The sequence below is a fragment of the Fundulus heteroclitus genome, unplaced genomic scaffold (assembly GCF_011125445.2).
Source record: "Fundulus heteroclitus isolate FHET01 unplaced genomic scaffold, MU-UCD_Fhet_4.1 scaffold_40, whole genome shotgun sequence".
Classification (NCBI taxonomy): domain Eukaryota; kingdom Metazoa; phylum Chordata; class Actinopteri; order Cyprinodontiformes; family Fundulidae; genus Fundulus; species Fundulus heteroclitus.
Window position 1 is genome coordinate 2,288,480 of NW_023396813.1, and position 18,131 is coordinate 2,306,610.

The following is an 18,131-nucleotide window of genomic DNA, read 5'->3' on the forward strand; positions in this document are numbered from 1 at the left end:
GATCAATGTGTGTTTTTCCACCTATTAAAGGGGAGTTTTCCTCTCCACCATTGCTTCATACATGCTCAGTGTGAAGGACTGCTGCAAAGCCATCAACAATGCAGATGACTATCCACCGTGGCTCTACGCTCTTTCAGGAGGAGAAATGCTGCTTGTCAAGACTCGATGCAATCTGCTGGGTTTCCTTAGAATGCACTCAAGTGCCTTGAGATGATGTGTTGTGAGTTGATGCTATATAAACAAAATTTAATTGAATCAAGATAACTTTTTATTTTTTAAACTACAATTGTTGTGGTTGCCTAAACAGTAAAGGGATACCATAATACCAAATCTTTTTTTAAATTAAAGTCTTCAAACATCAACATCAGATCACAAAGAGGACAAATCAAGGCTTTTGTGCAACTGGAAGGTTACATTCAATAAAGTCCAATCATCCTTTCCAAACCAAAAGACAAAAGCTGTAGTAAATACAGATGAATAATTTCTTGTTTTAAGCCTCCAAACGACAAAAAAGCTTTTTAACATGTGAACTAAATGTATGTAGTAAGCAGTACTGAAAGGATTTGACTTCTGGGTTGAGTTTAAAGTTAGAAAGGCTTATCAAATGTAGAGAGGTTGCTCCTGAGCAGTCAGCAGACGATACATGGCAGCAGGCATGGTCTTCATGTGAATCTAAAAGATAGACAAAGAAGGACATTTTAGCAGTGGTTTAAAACCAGACATTTTACTAACCACAAGGGACAAAAATGCTATTGAGCTGCTTCTATATTAATGCTCTATTTTTCTGCCTTTTCTTAGCCTTTTCACTTTTACTGTTGTTTTGACAGACAAAGGGACAGTCCTGCAACCACCCCCCACGACACCTCCCAACAGATCACCTCCACCTCCCCCACCTCACCTGGGGCCTAGGCACCTCTTACAATACCCACCTTAAAGGCCCACCCCTCCTCCCCTCCACACATCTCAGTGTCAACTCTTTCCATACACGAGAGAGATGTTAACAAACTCTTCAAAAGACAGAACCCCCGGAAAGCTGCTGGACCAGACTCTGTCTCTCCATCCACCTTGAAGCACTGTACTGATCAGCTGTCTCCGGTGTTCACAGACATTTTTAACACCTCACTGACAACATGTCACATGCCAACCTGCTTCAAATCTATGGAGTTAGTTTCCTGACAAAATGTTGTACACAAAAAAATGTGTTGCACACAAATAAAACTTGTTTTGCACACAAAAGATATGTTTCACCCAAACTTAACTCCATACAAATCCTCCACTATCATCCCTGTTCCAAAGAAGCCAAGGACCACAGGACTTAATCACTTTAGACTCGTCGCTCTGACCTCTGTGGTTATGAAGTCTTTTGTGCACCTTGTGCTTTCACACCTAAAATAAATCACTAACCCACTCCTGGACCCCCTACAGTTTGCCTACAGAGCCAACAGGTCTGCAGACGACGCTGTCAACCTGGCCCTTCACTACATGCTCCAGCACCTGGACTCTGCAGGAACCTACACTATTCAATTCAATTCAATTCAATTTTATTTATATAGCGCCAAATCAGGAAACGACAGGCAACGACAGGAAATAAGCTTGGAAGTGCGCATGTCCTGTGAGTGGAATTAGAAATCTATAAAGAAGGCATATGGACAATATTAAACCATAAGAAACAATGCCGTTCCTGCTGAAAAAGCGAGTTGGCGGCAGAGAATTCTTTTTAGATTACATTTGGCAACATCTTGACATCGAAGTGGGCAGGCAGACCCAAAGTGCCACAGATGATGCCATTCATGAGGTGCATAGATACTTAGCAGAGAGTCCCAGGATCCTATGATATACTGGAAAAACCAAAAGACAGTCTGTCCAAACCTCTTCTGCCTTTCATTACAATTTCTCTGCACTCCAGCATCATCTGTGCCCTGTGAGTGGCTGTTTTCTACAGCTGGAGAAGTGAAGTTACAGAGCTTGCTAGTAAGACTTCATGGAAGCTTCATGAAGATGCTGGAACATTGGTGCATAAAGAGGTTGTGACAGACCTAAACACAACCTGTTGAAGGCTTATTCTAGCTCAGGTAGATGAGACTGTTTTGAAGTCCTTTATGTCACAAACGGCTGCCCCTGCTGTCCATAGCACTAAATATTTTATTTCAATTCAATAAAATTTTATTTATATAGCGCCAATTCATGAAACATGTCATCTCGAGGCACTTTACAAAGTCAGAATAAGTCAGATTATACAGATTGGTCAAAAATGTCTTATATAAGAGAACCAGTTGATTGCTTTAAAGTCCTGACAAGCAGCATTCACTCCTGAAGAAGCGTAGAGCTACAGGGAGAGTCATCTGCATTGTCCATGGCTTAGCAGCAATCCCTCATACTGAGCAAGCATGAAGCGACAGTGGAAAGAAAAACCACCCATTAGCGGGAAGGAAAAACCTCCTGCAGAACCAGGCTCAGTATGAACGGTCATCTGCCTCGACCGACTGGGGGTTACAAAAGACAGAGCAGAGACACAACAAGACAGACAAAAAAGCACAGAAGCAAACATTGATCCAGTAATCTGTTCTACATTAGATGATAATAGCAGGCGATCTGTCTTCCTTGGATGATATCACAGCTAACAGAACGTCAGACCAGGTGTGCCTACTCTAAAGAAAAAAGAGAGAGAGCAAAAAGTTAAAAGCTGAAATGACGACAGTCATTTCAATGTAATGCAATGCAAAACTGGAGAACAGTAGACTGGAGAACAGTAGAAATCAGTAGAGTGAGAAAAATAGGCCCTGGTGTCCTTCAGTAGCCTAAGCCTATAGCAGCACAACTATAGAGGTAGCTCAGGGTAACATGAGCCACTCTAACTATAAGCTTTGTCAAAAAGGAAAGTTCTAAGATTAGTCTTAAAAGTAGACAGGGTGTCTGCCTCACGGACCACAACTGGGAGTTGGTTTCACAGGAGAGGAGCCTGATAGCTAAAGGATCTGCCTTCCATTCTACTTTTAGAGACTCTAGGAACCACCAGCAGACCTGCAGTCTGAGAGCGAAGTGCTCTGTTAGGAACATACGGGGTAATCAGAGCTCTGATATATGATAGAGCTTGATTATTAAGGGCTTTAGAAGAAAGAAAGGCGTTAGAAGAAAATTTTTAAATTCTATTCTTGATTTAACAGGAAGCCAATGAAGGGAAGCTAAAATTGGAGAAATATGATCCCTCTTGTTGATTTTCATCAAAACTCTTGCCGCAGCAACTATAAACCAATACTGCCACTCAAAACACGCCGCTTCCATTAAATCAAAATCAACCTGCAAGAAACCTCTACGGTGTGTTGAAACAACAGAATGACATATCAGCTCTTCTGGTTGAAATGCAAACAAGCCACTTACAGTACTTCCACATCAAGAAATTCCTGTCTATGATTGAGATCCACTTTTATGAAACCATTTGAACACTGTGTGGTGACAAAGACCAGTTGAAAAGGAGACTGCTTGTTCTACCTTGAACAGTACACCAGGGGTAACCAAGAGACCTCATATGCAGCTGCCTTCACATGACTACAAAAGGGGTATGCTGTGGCCAAGCAACTTCTCAAAGAATGTTTGCCAATGAGTTTAACGTTGCTGTAGCCTTCATGGAAAAAGTCACCTTTTGGCTAGACATTAGGAAAGATGCTAAAGCCTTGAAAGAATTTTGGGTTGTTCCTTTGTGAATGTTGCAATGCAATGAATGAATTGCAGTATTTGGATGAGTTAAGCATGCCAGCTAACATAAGAACATTTTAAACTGAGAGAAAAATGGAGAACAAAGGCAAATGGGATTTTTTGACGGAACAGCATGTTTTCCAGATATTATTGGCTCAGATTAGGATTATATCCAATCCAGTTTTTGGTGACATACAGGACATACAACCTTTTAGAGGAGTCACGAGACCGAGCAAACCTCAATTAAAGTCACACTTTAAAAGAAACAGGTTCTTGACCCACGTGGTACACTATCTCCTCTCAAAAGTTAAGTGTCTGTTAACAAATCAAGCTTCATTTCATGTCTGTATTGTGCACAGGATGGACATCTATTGGAACAATGTTGACGATTAGGAAAAAAGTCACACGAGGAAAAACTAGACTTTCTGATGGACAAGTTTATATTTTGGCTACCTTAACACAGGACATTTAAGTAAAAACTGTGATAAGCACATCACTTGCAAACATTGCAGTCAAAGGCATCCCAGCATTTTGCATATTGAACAGAAGGAAAAAGTTCAACTGAGTGAATTGGATCAAGCATCAAAGGGCTGTAAAACCTCTTCTACTTTTGGTCATACAGGAGATCAAAGGGAACTGAACTCTTTAAAATGTATGCCTTTCTGGATCCAGGGAGTACAGATAACTTCTGCTCTGAAAAGCTTCTTAATGAACTTAAAATTCGAGTGCAGAAGATTCAGATTAATCGCTATAGCATGGGTCATAGGAAAACAGTGAAAACCTCCCTGTGCACACTTCAGTCTCCAGTCAGCTCAGTCATCGGCCCAGACCAGTTCAACCTGCTACCACTAATCAGTGCTCACCTGTTCCCCAGCATTCTTATTCCTGTCTCACTCACCCACTGACTACCAGATCGTCACCTTACATCATATCATATCACATTACTCATGCTCGGCCGCCGTGGTTTTTTCAGTTCATGTGTACTCCACCTACATCGTCTCAAGACTGGTAACACCAGTATCCCAGGTCTGTCACCTTTTTCATTAAACCCTTTTTTGACGTAACTCTGTGTTCGGCTGGATTTCGGGTTTGCTGCTTCAATGGTTACAACAATCAGAGAGAGCACGGAAGTTGAACAGTGGAGACATGTGCCTTCATCTTTAAAACCTGCATATGATGCTTCCCGTGGGTTTATTTAACAGCCCATTGAACCATAAATGGATGGGAAGTCCTACGATTTTTTGGGATGACCCAGAAGTAAAACAGAATCCTTTCGCCAATACAACAGTCATCAGTTCAAATGCCACTTCTCAGCTATTGGCATTCTTTTCAGATTGGCAAATATTAAAGTCTGCAGTTGCTTGGTTCATCAAGCTAATAAGTGTTCTGCTGAAACATGATAAAAGAAGGTGGAAATAAATTCAATACATTTCAAATCTCTACCATTGTTCCAGAAACAACAAAAATTGATAAAAAGGAAAAGAGGTTTCCTGCTTGGAAATATGTTGTGGTTATGGATAATGTTCCCCTTAATTTTTATGTGTCTGAGCGTTCACTTGACCCCTTTGAGCAACATCGCACATGCACACTGAGGCTACATTACGCCTGTCCAAAACCCGAGATTATAATAAATTACATGGCTTACTAAAATAATCAAATTACAGCAAGAATTTATTTTAGATTACTTAGTTTAGAATCAACTAATTTAGCCCGATTACATGAAAAAGTCAAAACCTTGTAATTTTTTAAGAGCTGTATAGTATGTTTTATTTCAGAGTAGGTGTCCTGCTAAGGAAGAACTTAGAGACATGTACATTTTCTGCTGTGAGATTTAAGACAAGCATGTGGTGTTGTGCAGTCTCTCTTCTGTCAGTCTGCTCCGGGGCAGCTGTGGCCACTAATACAGCTCACCACCATCAGGGTGAGAATGTGTGCATGAATGGGTTAATAACTGACCAGTGTAAGGCACTTTGGGGTCGTCAGAATTGATAAAGCATTGTATAATCTGACCCAATCTGTATATGATTGAATTTGACTTTGCAAAGTGCCTTCAGATGACATGTTTCATGAATTGGCGCTATATAAATAAAATTGAAATTGAATTGAAAAGCGCTGTACGAGTACGAGCCATTTATCAAGCCATACACATATTGCTGTAGTCCTCAGGCATGAACTCAGATAGAAATGTATAAACAGGGTTGCTTTTTAAAAACAGAGGTAAAACAAGAAGGCTGGTCAGAAACCAGCAGAAGCCGTGCACTGCAAAGGACTTCAACTGCAGTTGACATTGTGAGCGGAGCAACAGCACTCTCGAAACAAACAGCAGGTGCCGCGCTCAAAAATCAATCAAATTTATGAAGTGCTAAAGTTCAAATTAGTTGAAAAACATTCTGTGCAGGGGTGATGCTGAAAAACTAGTCAATGCATTTGTTACTTCAAGGCTGGACTATTGTAATTCTTTACTATCAGGAAGTCCACAAAGTGCAGTTCAAAGTCTTTTTTCTCCAATTTTAGCTTCCCTTCATTGGCTTCCTGTTAAATCAAGAATATAATTTAAAATTCTTCTTCTAACGTATAAAGCCCTTAATAATCAAGCTCCAATATATAAGAGCTCTGATTACACCGTATGCTCCTAACAGAGCACTTCGCTCTCAGACTGCAGGTCTACTGGTGGTTCTTAGAGTCTCTAAAAGTAGAATGGGAGGCAGATCCTTTAGCTATCAATCTCCTCTCCTGTGGAACCAACTCCCAGTTTTGGTCCGTGAGGAAGACACTCTGTCTACTTTTAAGACTAATCTTAAAACTTTCCTTTTTGACAAAGTTTATAGTTCGAGTTGCTCATGTTACCCAGAGCTACCTCTATAATTATGCTGCTATGGCTTAGGCTACTGGAGGACATCAGGGCCTATTTTTCTCACTCTACTGATTTCTGCTGTTCTCCAGTCTACTGTACTCCAGTTTTGCATTGCATTGAAATTACTGTTGTAATTTCAGCTTTAAACTTTTTGCTTATTCTCTTTTTTCGTCATAGTAGGTACACCTGGTCTGACGTTCTGTTAGCTGTGATATCATCCAGGGAAGACAGATCACCCACTATTACCATCTAATGTAGAACAGACTACTGGATCAATGTGTGCTTCTGTGCTTTTTGTCTCTCTTGTTGTGTCTCTGCTCTGTCTTCTGTAACCCCCAGTCAGTCAAGGCAGATGACCGTTCATACTAAGCCCGGTTCTGCTGCAGGTTTTTCCTTCCTGTTAATGGGGAGTTTTTTCTTTCCACTGTCGCTTCATGCTCAGGGCCGGTTCTAGCCCTTTGGTTGCCCTTGGCGAGATTGAGTTTTGCGCCCTCCCCTCACTTTTGCCGTGCGAAATACCAGTACTGTTTTCAGCATCTGTTTAGTGCTTCATTGAGTTGTGTTTACAGTTCCACAAAGAGTGCTGTGCGGTGAATTGTGCCTACAGTTGTGCAAAGTGTGTGTTACAAAATTGCAAATTGAGTGCAAAGCAGTGTTTGTTCTTTTAGTTTTGTGAACTCAGAGAGTGGATTTGCTATAAGTATTAATAGTTTTAGAAATTGTGCTATAAGAATCAAGGGTTGTGTTTAGGCATTCAGAAAAAACTGTAACTTAGCATGGAGTGATGTATAGACAACAAATACCAGAATAGGTTTCAGAACCTTTTCTTTATTATTTTAAATAATTTATTACACACTCAAAGTTAGGACTGTGCAAAAACACTCTTAACCATCTGTAAGGACACTTAGGTAAAGTATAACTAATAAACTGGATTTTGATTATTTGTACATCCCTTTTGAATACTCAATGCAGATAATCACTACAAAATATTTTATTTATATTGGTATCCTCCACCCATTCTCAAGCTAATAATATAGCACATAATTCTGCTGCATATATACTGAGATAATTAGATGTTCTTTTTAAATAACCTTTGTCAGGAATCACCACTGCTATACTAATTGCTTCACTCTTTGTCTTTTTATTTTCATGTATTCATGTCTACACGTGTTGTCTTTTACTTTCCTGTATCTGTTTATTCACTTGTGTGTAAATGCACCCCAGCAATCAAAAAAAATTGTTATGAGAAATTTTGCCCACTGCTGCTTTTTGTTTAGATGCTGCTAGCAGAGCTGGAGAAAATAAAAACTAAGCAGGTTGATGCAGCATAAGAGCCCCCATCACTGACAAGTTCATTTGTGAAACCAACAAAAGATGATGCCATCAATCTCTCATTCAGTCGATTTTCAAAAAGACCATGAAATAATTTTATTAGTAATTGCTTATATTACATAATAACCACAACAATTTTGTTTACACGCATGTTTTAGATTTTATTCTTTCAGCTTGGGTATTTTTTTAACTGCCAACAGGTGAGCTCTAAAGGTAAAGTCATCTTCATGTCCTGGGGGTGGGAAGTGGGCCCTTATACAGCTGACTGCACACGAGGGTATCACAGCCCTGGTATCTTTGCCTAAATAGTCCCAACACCATCTCACAAATTGTCTATAGGCTATATGCCTATGCTGTTGCTTGTATTGGGACCAAGCAACCTGCAATGTCCAAACATTTAGACACACCGCTTCCATGCCAGGATGGTCTGTGTCAGGGATTTCTCCATCCATCTCCTCTCTGGCTTCTTCCATCTTAGCAACAACCAAGCCCATTTCCTGGCAACAGATGCACTCTCTCACAGAATCCATTATTGGCAGTGAGAACAGGAACACCTAAAAAATAAGATTGATTAATTGTATATTTGTATATGAATTACACACCATAACTGATTTGCTAAATTCACTATTAATGCATTTATGGTAAGTTGGAAATTGATTTACATTTCAGGAAATATTTAGGCCTCAATATTACTCAGTGTATATTTTTGATATATTATTTTTGACTTTTGTTATGCTAGTATGTAGGTAGGCTAAATATTAATGTACAGATACTGTTTTTAAAATGTTGTCAAGTGATTCTTTATGATAAGTAGCACCTCATCATTGGGCCTAACTAGGCCATGGCATAAATTCATTTTTAGTTGTGAATAAATGCTCATTCATTTTAGTGATACATTTTGTCCTCATCTCTTTATTTAAGATAAGATAAGAGACTTTATTGTTCTCAAAGTGGAGGAATTCACGTGTCACTTCGGCTCAATAAAAGTGACAAAAGACCGATTATCTTGGCGTTTAAAATATCACAAAACAGCGAGAAGACCTCGTTTATTTATTTTATTTTATAATTTTGTAGACAGCTGCCGATTAAACTAATGTTACAGCCTTGATATGATTATATGCGTTGTTTTACCGAAAAATTAATTATAAGCGCTGTGAAAACAGCTGCAATGCGCGCTCCCGACAAAAGTGTGGGGGGGGGGGGGGGGGGTAGATTTTCACAGGGGAACTGAATTTCGCACAACACCGGCATTTTAGTCATTAAATATCTATGGTGACTAAAAGAAGATGATGTCAACATACGAAAAAATATTTGAACTGTGTAGTTAAAAGAAAAAACTTGTCCTACCATTCATCTAATCTCCCAACGTCCAATCTCCACTCATTATCCGACTCGCTGTTGTTCGTCCGCTGCCTTCTCTTCATCTGAAACGTCTGGGTCGAACATGTGAGGCTCCAGACACAAATATTCTTCCTCCGACACATCAGAATGGTCTCCTGGTAGGAATCGCTCGGTTGAAGTCAAAATTTCGCTTTCAGATTTCTCGTTTTGGCTCTCGCATGTAGTGCTGTAATCCGCCATGTTGAGATGAACGCTCCCGTTCTGACTTCCAGGTTGGAGGGTGCTTGAAAAGTGATCAGAATCTTTTCTGATTTTCTCTTAAATGTGAAAAAGAAAAAAAATTCTGTGGTATATTTATTTGTTCATATTTTGCTATATATATGCGTAAGGTTAAGTCAAACTGATGTACGCTTCATAACCGGTTTAATTCGCTTTTTTTTCTAATTCTATGATTAATGGGAAGTAAGCCTAAGGGCGACGCTAGAGGGCGCCCCCAACACATTTGTCGCCCTAGGCAATTGCCTAGCTCGCCTATAGCAATCGCCGGCCCTGTTCATGCTTGCTCAGCATGAGGGATTGCTGCAAAGCCATGGACAATGCAGACGGCTCTCCCTGTAGCTCTACACTTCTCCAGGAGTGAATGCTGCTTGTCAGGACTTTGACGCAATCAACTGGTTCCCTTATATAGGTAAATTTTTGACCAATCTGTATAATATGATTGAATTTGACTTTGTAAAGTGCCTTGAGATGACATGTTTCATGAATTGGCACTATATAAATAAAATTTAATTGAACTGAATTGAAAAACAGCACTTACGGCCTCAGATAAGCAGATCCCACACAGCCACACAAACAGCTGACATGCAGCAGGGCCCCGTTTCAGAAAGCTGGGTTAGTGGATATACAGAGTATTTTCTGGGGTAAATTCCTGCACACCTTGGCTTGACCATTTAAGAAAGCTCAGAAGCCTTGACCCTGAGTCAAATTATAAAACAAACTAGAATCGTTCAACTTCTGAAGAAGTTGAAGAAGGCGCCCGCCTGGTGGTGCGCGTAACCGTCAAAGGCAAATCTTCCGAGTTCCTTGGTCGTAGGTTTTTATCACTTGGGGATTTTAAATCAAATCTTCTGAGTGTGAAAAGGATTTGTCTTCGTCAAAACCAGCCGACAGGAGAAGGTCTGCATCCAAGCAGCATGGAAAATTGGTGTTATTAAAACATGGTTAAACATTTCAGTGTAGCATGAAAAATTGAAATATGTGAATAAAAATGTTAAAGGCATTACGAACTACTAAAGGAAGTACAAACTCTGTGAAGCAGAAGTTGGTGAGACCTTCCTAGAGCTACTTCTGGTTAGCAACATGCTAAGCGTTAGCGGCTAACATGGTTGTGTCCAGTATCACCGGGTGATTGTACTCTGTTAGTTTGGTTCAAATCCTGTACTGGGAAGTTCCTCAAAAAGGGTGCCAATACTTAATGTCACCAAAACTCACCAAAGGCCATGTGTCAGATCGGCCTCCTTTAGCAACTAAGCCTCACCAAATCTGGGCCCAGAACTCAACATTTGACAAAAATGGTGTGTAGTGCCATTTCCCACAGGTGAGTGGTGCTGTATTGGCCGGGGGGTAGTTCTGCACGTAACCGTCAAAGGCAAAGCTTCCGAGTTCCTTGGTCGTAGGCTTTTAACACTTGGGGATTTTAAATCAAATCTTCTGAGTGTGAAAAGGATTTGTCTTCGTCAAAACCAGCCGACAGGAGAAGGTCTGCATCTAAGCAGCATGGAAAATTGGTGTTATTAAAACATGATTAAATACTTCAGTGTAGCATGAAAAAATGAAATATGTGAATAAAAATGTTAAAGGCATTACAAACTACTAAAGGAAGTACAAACTCTGTGAAGCAGAAGTTGGTGAGACCTTCCTAGAGCTACTTCCAGTTAGCAACATGCTAAGCGTTAGCCGCTAACATGGTTGTGTCCAGTATCACCGGGTGATTGCACTTTGTTAGTTTGGTTCAAATCCTGTACTGGGAAGTTCCTCAAAAAGGGTGCCAATACTTAATGTCACCAAAACTCACCAAAGGCCATGTGTCAGATCGGCCTCCTTTAGCAACTAAGCCTCACCAAATCTGGGCCCAGAACTCAACATTTGACAAAAATGGTGTGTAGTGCCATTTCCCACAGGTGAGTGGTGCTGTATTGGCTGGGGGGTAGTTCTGCACGTAACCGTCAAAGGCAAAGCTTCCGAGTTCCTTGGTCATAGGCTTTTATCACTTGAGGATTTTAAATCAAATCTTCTGAGTATGAAAAGGATTTGTCTTCGTCAAAACCAGCCGACAGGAGAAGGTCTGCATCCAAGCAGCATGGAAAATTGGTGTTATTAAAACATGATGAAATACTTCAATGTAGCATGAAAAAATGAAATATGTGAATAAAAATCTTAAAGGCATTACAAACTACTAAAGGAAGTGCAAACTGTGAAGCAGAAGTTGGTGAGACCTTCCTAGAGCTACTTCCGGTTAGCAACATGCTAAGCGTTAGCCGCTAACATGGTTGTGTCCAGTATCACCGGGTGATTGTACTCTGTTAGTTTGGTCCAAATCCTGTACTGGGAAGTTCCTCAAAAAAGGGTGCCAATACTTAATGTCACTAAAGCTCACCAAAGGGCAAAGCTTCCAAGTTCCTTGGTCGTAGGCTTTTATCACTTGGGGATTTTAAATCAAATCTTCTGAGTGTGAAAAGGATTTGTCTTCGTCAAAACCAGCCGACAGGAGAAGGTCTGCATCCAAGCAGCATGGAATATTGGTGTTATTAAAACATGATTAAATACTTCAATGTAGCATGAAAAAATGAAATATGTGAATAAAAATGTTAAAGGCATTACAAACTACTAAAGGAAGTACAAACTGTGAAGCAGAAGTTGGTGAGACCTTCCTAGAGCTACTTCCGGTTAGCAACATGCTAAGCGTTAGCCGCTAACATGGTTGTGTCCAGTATCACCGGGTGATTGTACTCTGTTAGTTTGGTCCAAATCCTGTACTGGGAAGTTCCTCAAAAAGGGTGCCAATACTTAATGTCACCAAAGCTCACCAAAGGCCATGTGTCAGATCGGCCTCCTTTAGCAACTAAGCCTCACCAAATCTGGGCCCAGAACTCAACATTTGACAAAAATGGTGTGTAGTGCCATTTCCCACAGGTGAGTGGTGCTGTATTGGCCGGGGGGTAGTTCTTGCTGTTGCAATTTTTTCATCATTCATTCATTTACATCAGTTGTTCAAATTATTTATTTGTTACTTGTAAAAAAGAAAAAAAAAATATTTGGTATCCCCAGCGGGTTGCGAACCTGCGACCTTTGGTGCACCAGCCCAACACCTAAACCACTGTACCAAAAAAAAGTGCTATGCTGAGCCCTGAATTTTTGAGAGGTCAACTGTGTCTAGGAAGTGGTTTTGAGAAGTGGTTTTTGGTTAATTTTGTCACCACGGTAACTTTAAATGGCGTCAAGTACAAATAGCACACTTCGCGGCGTCGAGACGCACGTTTTGATATATAGTTTGTGGGGGTACAGCCTACGGTTCGGGCTGTATTAACGGTGACGGAAGAATAAAAAGCAACTAGAATCGTTCAACTTCTGAAGAAGTTGAAGAAGGCGCCCGCCTGGTGGTGGGCATGACCGTCAAAGGCAAAGCTTCCGAGTTCCTTGGTCGTAGTCTCTCATCGCTTGGGGATTTTAAATCAAACCTTCTGAGTGAAAAGGATTTGTCTTCATCAAAACCTGCCGACCGGGAAAACTCTGCGTCTGCAGAGCTGCAAACTGCGTATTTCGATCTGAGACGCAGCTAATGAGCTAATTGGCGACAGCCGACGGTCAACGTTTCCCATTCATTTGCTACGGTAGTCCTAAACCACTACTGACATAATACACTTTTTGGCCACAAGCGTCATTTTGGGGGCGTCGTTTCCACCTCTTCTTCAACTCAACTTCTTCCCATTGGTTGGTTAGCATTTTACTGCGTCGGTCAAATCTACATGGCTTTTCCCCGACATGAAGCATTGTTTAATAATAACTCAGCAGGCAGACGTTCAGTGTCCGACCTCTTACGGGAAGCTGCTAATAGACTGGAAGAATTAGAACGCTGTACATTTGGGATCTGAAATGTTTTTCGTTGGTTTCAGATTCGGCTTTCCAGATCAATAACTCATCGGTGGATGATTTATTCTACAAAACAGACACCTCTCCGCAACCACCGCAAGGCAGACGCTGAACTACAACCGTAGTTTCCTCAAAACGAGTCCGTGGGCCAGAATCTGTGGGACGTCTCCTTAAGAAGTTTCGGATGAACTGTCAGACGGCAACTTTCTTGCGCTTAGATAAGTTGCTACACATAGCAGTGATCTCAAAACACCAATAATCCCACGTTTTCACTTGCACATTAATAAGTTATTGCTGATAAAAAAATCTGAACTGTTGCGCTCCGGGCCGAGAGGTCACGTGATTCGATTTTTGCTGCTCAGCCAATCAGATCGCTGTATTGTCAGCTGAGTGCGTTCAATGTGTAAGGTGTTTCCAGACGAAGAAAGCGCAATAATAGTATTTTCTGGCGCCAGTTGGCAAAGATCTTAATGGCAAGGAAAAAGAAATAGCCCAGACCATCCATCATCCATTTTCTAACACGTTTATCCCTGCTGGGTTCGGACCGGTGCCGATCTCCAGCTGTCAATGGGCGAGAGGCGGGGTATAAACTGGACAGGTCGGCAGTCCATCACAGGGCAGAAATAGCCCAGACTTTTGCTCATTTTACTGTGATATCACCAAGACCTGCTGCGCTAGGATAGCACAGCCAAACGACTTATCCCCGCCAGAATTTGTATCCCCTGCATCAGGAGAGTGTTTAAAATCAATAAAACTTTTAACCTCCAGCTTTGCGAAGTCTAAATATTTTTAAACATCACATTCTAATAAAATGAAATAGATTTTTTTAAATTCCTAATACATTGTTCTGTTTTTAAAATCGACATATCTCGTTGTTGATAAACAAACAGCAAAAGGCTGGGGTGTTAAATGGGCACGGTGTCGTGCCAAACTAGGTATCCCCGCCAGGATTTGTATCCCCTGCGTCGGGAGCGCGCATTCAGCTTGCTGAACGCAGTAAACTCCGCCTCATTTCCAGACAATTCGGCATGAAAATCAAGATGTTTTATTTCTCTTAGCGAAATATAGGAATAGTGCCGTTACATTATCGTTCAGTTAATGGGTTAAAATTGAAAACGTAACACTTGTTAGTACGATCGTAAGGGATTGCTATGTCGGTTAAAACTAAACTGATCACTCAGTATAACACGTTCTGATAAAGTAAACGGCTCTGTGGTCATCTCCAGATGTGTCACGAAAGTATTAGCTTTATGTCATTAGATTGTTGCATGTCTGTCTGCTGAAACTAAAAACCCACCTTTTGTGCCAAAACTCAAGAATGTGGGCTACTGTTAGTCCATTTTGGAAGGTGTTACACATTGTGGCAGGCTGGACCCCATATTTTTTGTATCCCCTTGTAACTTCTTAATTTAAAGAGCTAACAGCTTCAACTTTTCTACAGTTGTTTGTGATTATAAGAGGTGTTTATGTGGCAAGACTCAAGAATGTGAGCTACTGTTAGTCCATTTTGGAAGGGGATACATATTCTGGCAGGCTGACCCCGATATTTTTTGTATCCCCTTGTAACTTCTTCATTAAAAGAGCTAACAGCTTCAAATTTTCAGCAGGTGCTTGTTGTTATAAGAGGTGTTTATATGCCAAAAATCTAGAATGTGGGATACTGCTAATCCATTTTGGAAGGGGATACATATATGCTCAGCATGATAGTCTGTTTCCAGCATACATTTCTTGGCTGACTTTGTGCAAGATGAGGACAGCATTACTTACAAATCCAAAGATTGGGCCTGCTCTGATGGTGCACGGGTATATATATATATATATAAGAGGCCTTCGTCCTCAACTTAGCCTGAGGTCCTTTACCGCGTGTCTTCCTCCCTCTCATAACCCCTTTCCTGTCAGCCTACTTTAAAAAAAAATTAGCCAATAGAACCTCAAAATCCCAATTACAATATTATATATTGTAATATATTTTGAAACTCCTCATACTGTTCTTTTTTTTAAAAGCGAAACATCTTGTTTTCTTAATATGGTTCTTGGCTGAATTAAAATATAATTAGATCTGATCATTTTGGCAGTAACTTTATTCTGTGTTCATTTGATCACACTTGGAATCAGCTTTATATAATCCATTCATGCGGGTCTATCCACACACAAAAAAACGAACAAGTAGACAGCTGTGATGGACTCAGGAAGGTGGGTTTTTAGTTTCAGCAGACAGACATGCAACAATCTAATGACATAATACTTTCGTGACACATCTGGAGATGACCATAGAGCCATTTACTTTATCAGAACGTGTTATACTGAGTGATCAGACTAGTTTTAACCGACATAGCAATCCCTTACGATCGTACTAACAAGTGTTACGTTTTCAATTGTAACCCATTAACTGAACGATAATGTAACGGCACTATTCCTATATTTCGCTAAGAGAAATAAAACATCTTGATTTTCACGCCGAATTGTCTGGAAATGAGGCGGAGTTTACTGCGTTCAGCAAGCTGAATGCGCGCTCCCGACGCAGGGGATACAAATCCTGGCGGGGATACCTGGTTTGGCACAACAACTGTCACCACCTTACCTCAAGTTCTTTCTGTAAAACTGGCAGACCGTAGTAGTCATGTTTCCTCAGCCATGTCTTTCTCCAAATACGTCGTCGCCTTTTCTTTTTAGGGCTTTCTGCACACAAAATTGCACATATTGCCAAAGCAGCACGTTTCTCTCCGGTAATGTTTACAGTAGCCATCGACACTTCCGTCTTCTTCTTCTTCTTCTTCTTCTACAGTATGAGCACTCCGGTCGCGTCCGAGCGTTGCGCCCATAGACATAATATAAGAGTAGACGCGTCGTTGGGCGGGTTCTGCCTATGCTGCGATGCGTCAGAGCGTCCGCCATCTTAAATGGGGCAAATCTGCAGTTACTCAGTCACTTAAACAGTATCAGAGGGACTTTAATCTCTGAATATACTTTGTATTCGTAGTATTTTTGTTTTTGTAATATTACAAGTTTATTTTCGTATCCCTTTAGCTTCATTCGCCTGAATTTATTCTCCTAAAGAATAAAAATATTTAAAATAATCTAACCTGGCCCTATTACTCCAGGAGTAAAATAATTCTGCAAACTGTGTGTATTCTGGAAATGTTCCCCCTTAATTCTCATGATATGATGTTTTTATCATAACATTATCACTTTTGTGTTTGTTTGTTTATTTTTACTTTATTGACCTAGGACTTTTTTCTCTCATTTTATTAATTTTACCTCTTTAATACTCACCCAAAAAGTATGTTCCTAAAGGTTCACAAGTGACACGGTTTTATGAAATAATGAAGACAACAATGTTTAGATTTAACAAATCGATCCTCATAACATATACACACACAAATATATATATATATATATATGTGTGTGTGTGTGTGTGTGTGTGTGTGTGTGTGTGTGTGTGTGTGTGTGTGTGTGTGTGTGTGTGTGTGTGTGTGTGTGTTTATTGCAGCACAGGAATGAGGCATCTTCTCTGATCCACGTTCACAATAACAGAACTCAACTTTTTTCTGCCACATACAATATGGCGGTGACGTTGACGTGCGAACCTGCGCCCTATGACGCGTCTACGTATATGATGTCTGTAGTTGCGCCGTACACAGATCGTGAGCGGTGAACTTTTAAACCCGCGGTTCCGTCGCACAGTTTGAGACGATATAAGTACCACGACTGAAAAACTTGTACAGTGTATGCCGGCTTAACACACTTACCATAACAGCTCCGCATCACCGTTCATGACCACTTCTTCTTCTTCTGTTTTAAAAGCGGTGCGCCCTTCTTCTTCTTCGTGTTTTAATGGGTGCTGACCACATCCAAAAGGATTATTAGCGCCCCTCTAGTGGTGCGCTGTGTTCCTCATCTTTATATTATCAGCAGCGCAACCAGCTACCGTAACACCTGTTAAATGTATCACTGTTATAGCTCCGAAGGTCCAGAAACTCATGTGTGCTATAGCGCAGCAACGCGGTGCAGTTTTGAAAGAAAAGATAGCCAGTGTGGTGTTAGCTTTAGCCTAGCACGCACCACCCTCCGCGGTTCACAGGCTTTGTTTATGCCGGCTGAGTTGCACTTCCGCCCGGCTGGGAGAAGTCGGCAGGTTCCAGTGTTCTGAAGAACTATAGGATGACGGGAATATCGGCGATAAATGTATCACTGTTATAGCTCCGAAGGTCCAGAAATTCATGTGTGCTATTGCGCAGCAACGCGGTGCAGTTTTGGAAGAAAAAGTCCGGTGAAAAATAGATTAAAAAAAACTTCAGGAAAACTGTTGTTTTTTTTATGTGAGACGGTGCAGAGATGAAAAGTCCATATTGCGCCTGCTAATGAGCAGTAGTTCTTGCTGTTGCAATTTTTCCATCATTCATTCATTTATATCAGTTGTTCAAATTATTTATTTGTTACTTGTAAAAAAAAAAATATATATTGGGTACCCCCCGGCGGGTTGCGAACCTGCGACCTTTGGTGCACCAGCCCAACACCTATTACCTGACTCCGCCAGATAGATTTGCTCCGCATATCCATCTGGAAACCTTCCGTTGAAGTAACTTTGGGAAGGGGCGAAAATACTGGTTAGCTGATTGGCCTATGTTGGTGATAGACGGGCCAAATGAACCAATCAGATTCGTCGTCGCTCGTAACAGAGCGACGACGAAAACACAACCACAAGCCAAGCTACTCTTGCTGCTGCAGGTAAAGGCTCGTTGGCTCAGCAAATAAATACTCT

The 18,131-nt window shown here is 40.9% G+C and overlaps 1 protein-coding gene across 1 annotated transcript in view; it reads right to left on the bottom strand.

Annotated features, from left to right (window-relative positions):
* Window positions 1–255: 255 nt before the first annotated feature.
* Window positions 256–18,131, bottom strand: part of apba1a (amyloid beta (A4) precursor protein-binding, family A, member 1a) — a 136,643-nt gene continuing 118,767 nt past the window's right edge. Inside the window, exon 11 of the mRNA XM_036131004.1 lies at window positions 256–672. Coding sequence (XP_035986897.1) covers window positions 601–672 — 72 coding nt within the window. The 3' untranslated portion in view covers window positions 256–600. The remainder of the gene's footprint in view (window positions 673–18,131) is intronic.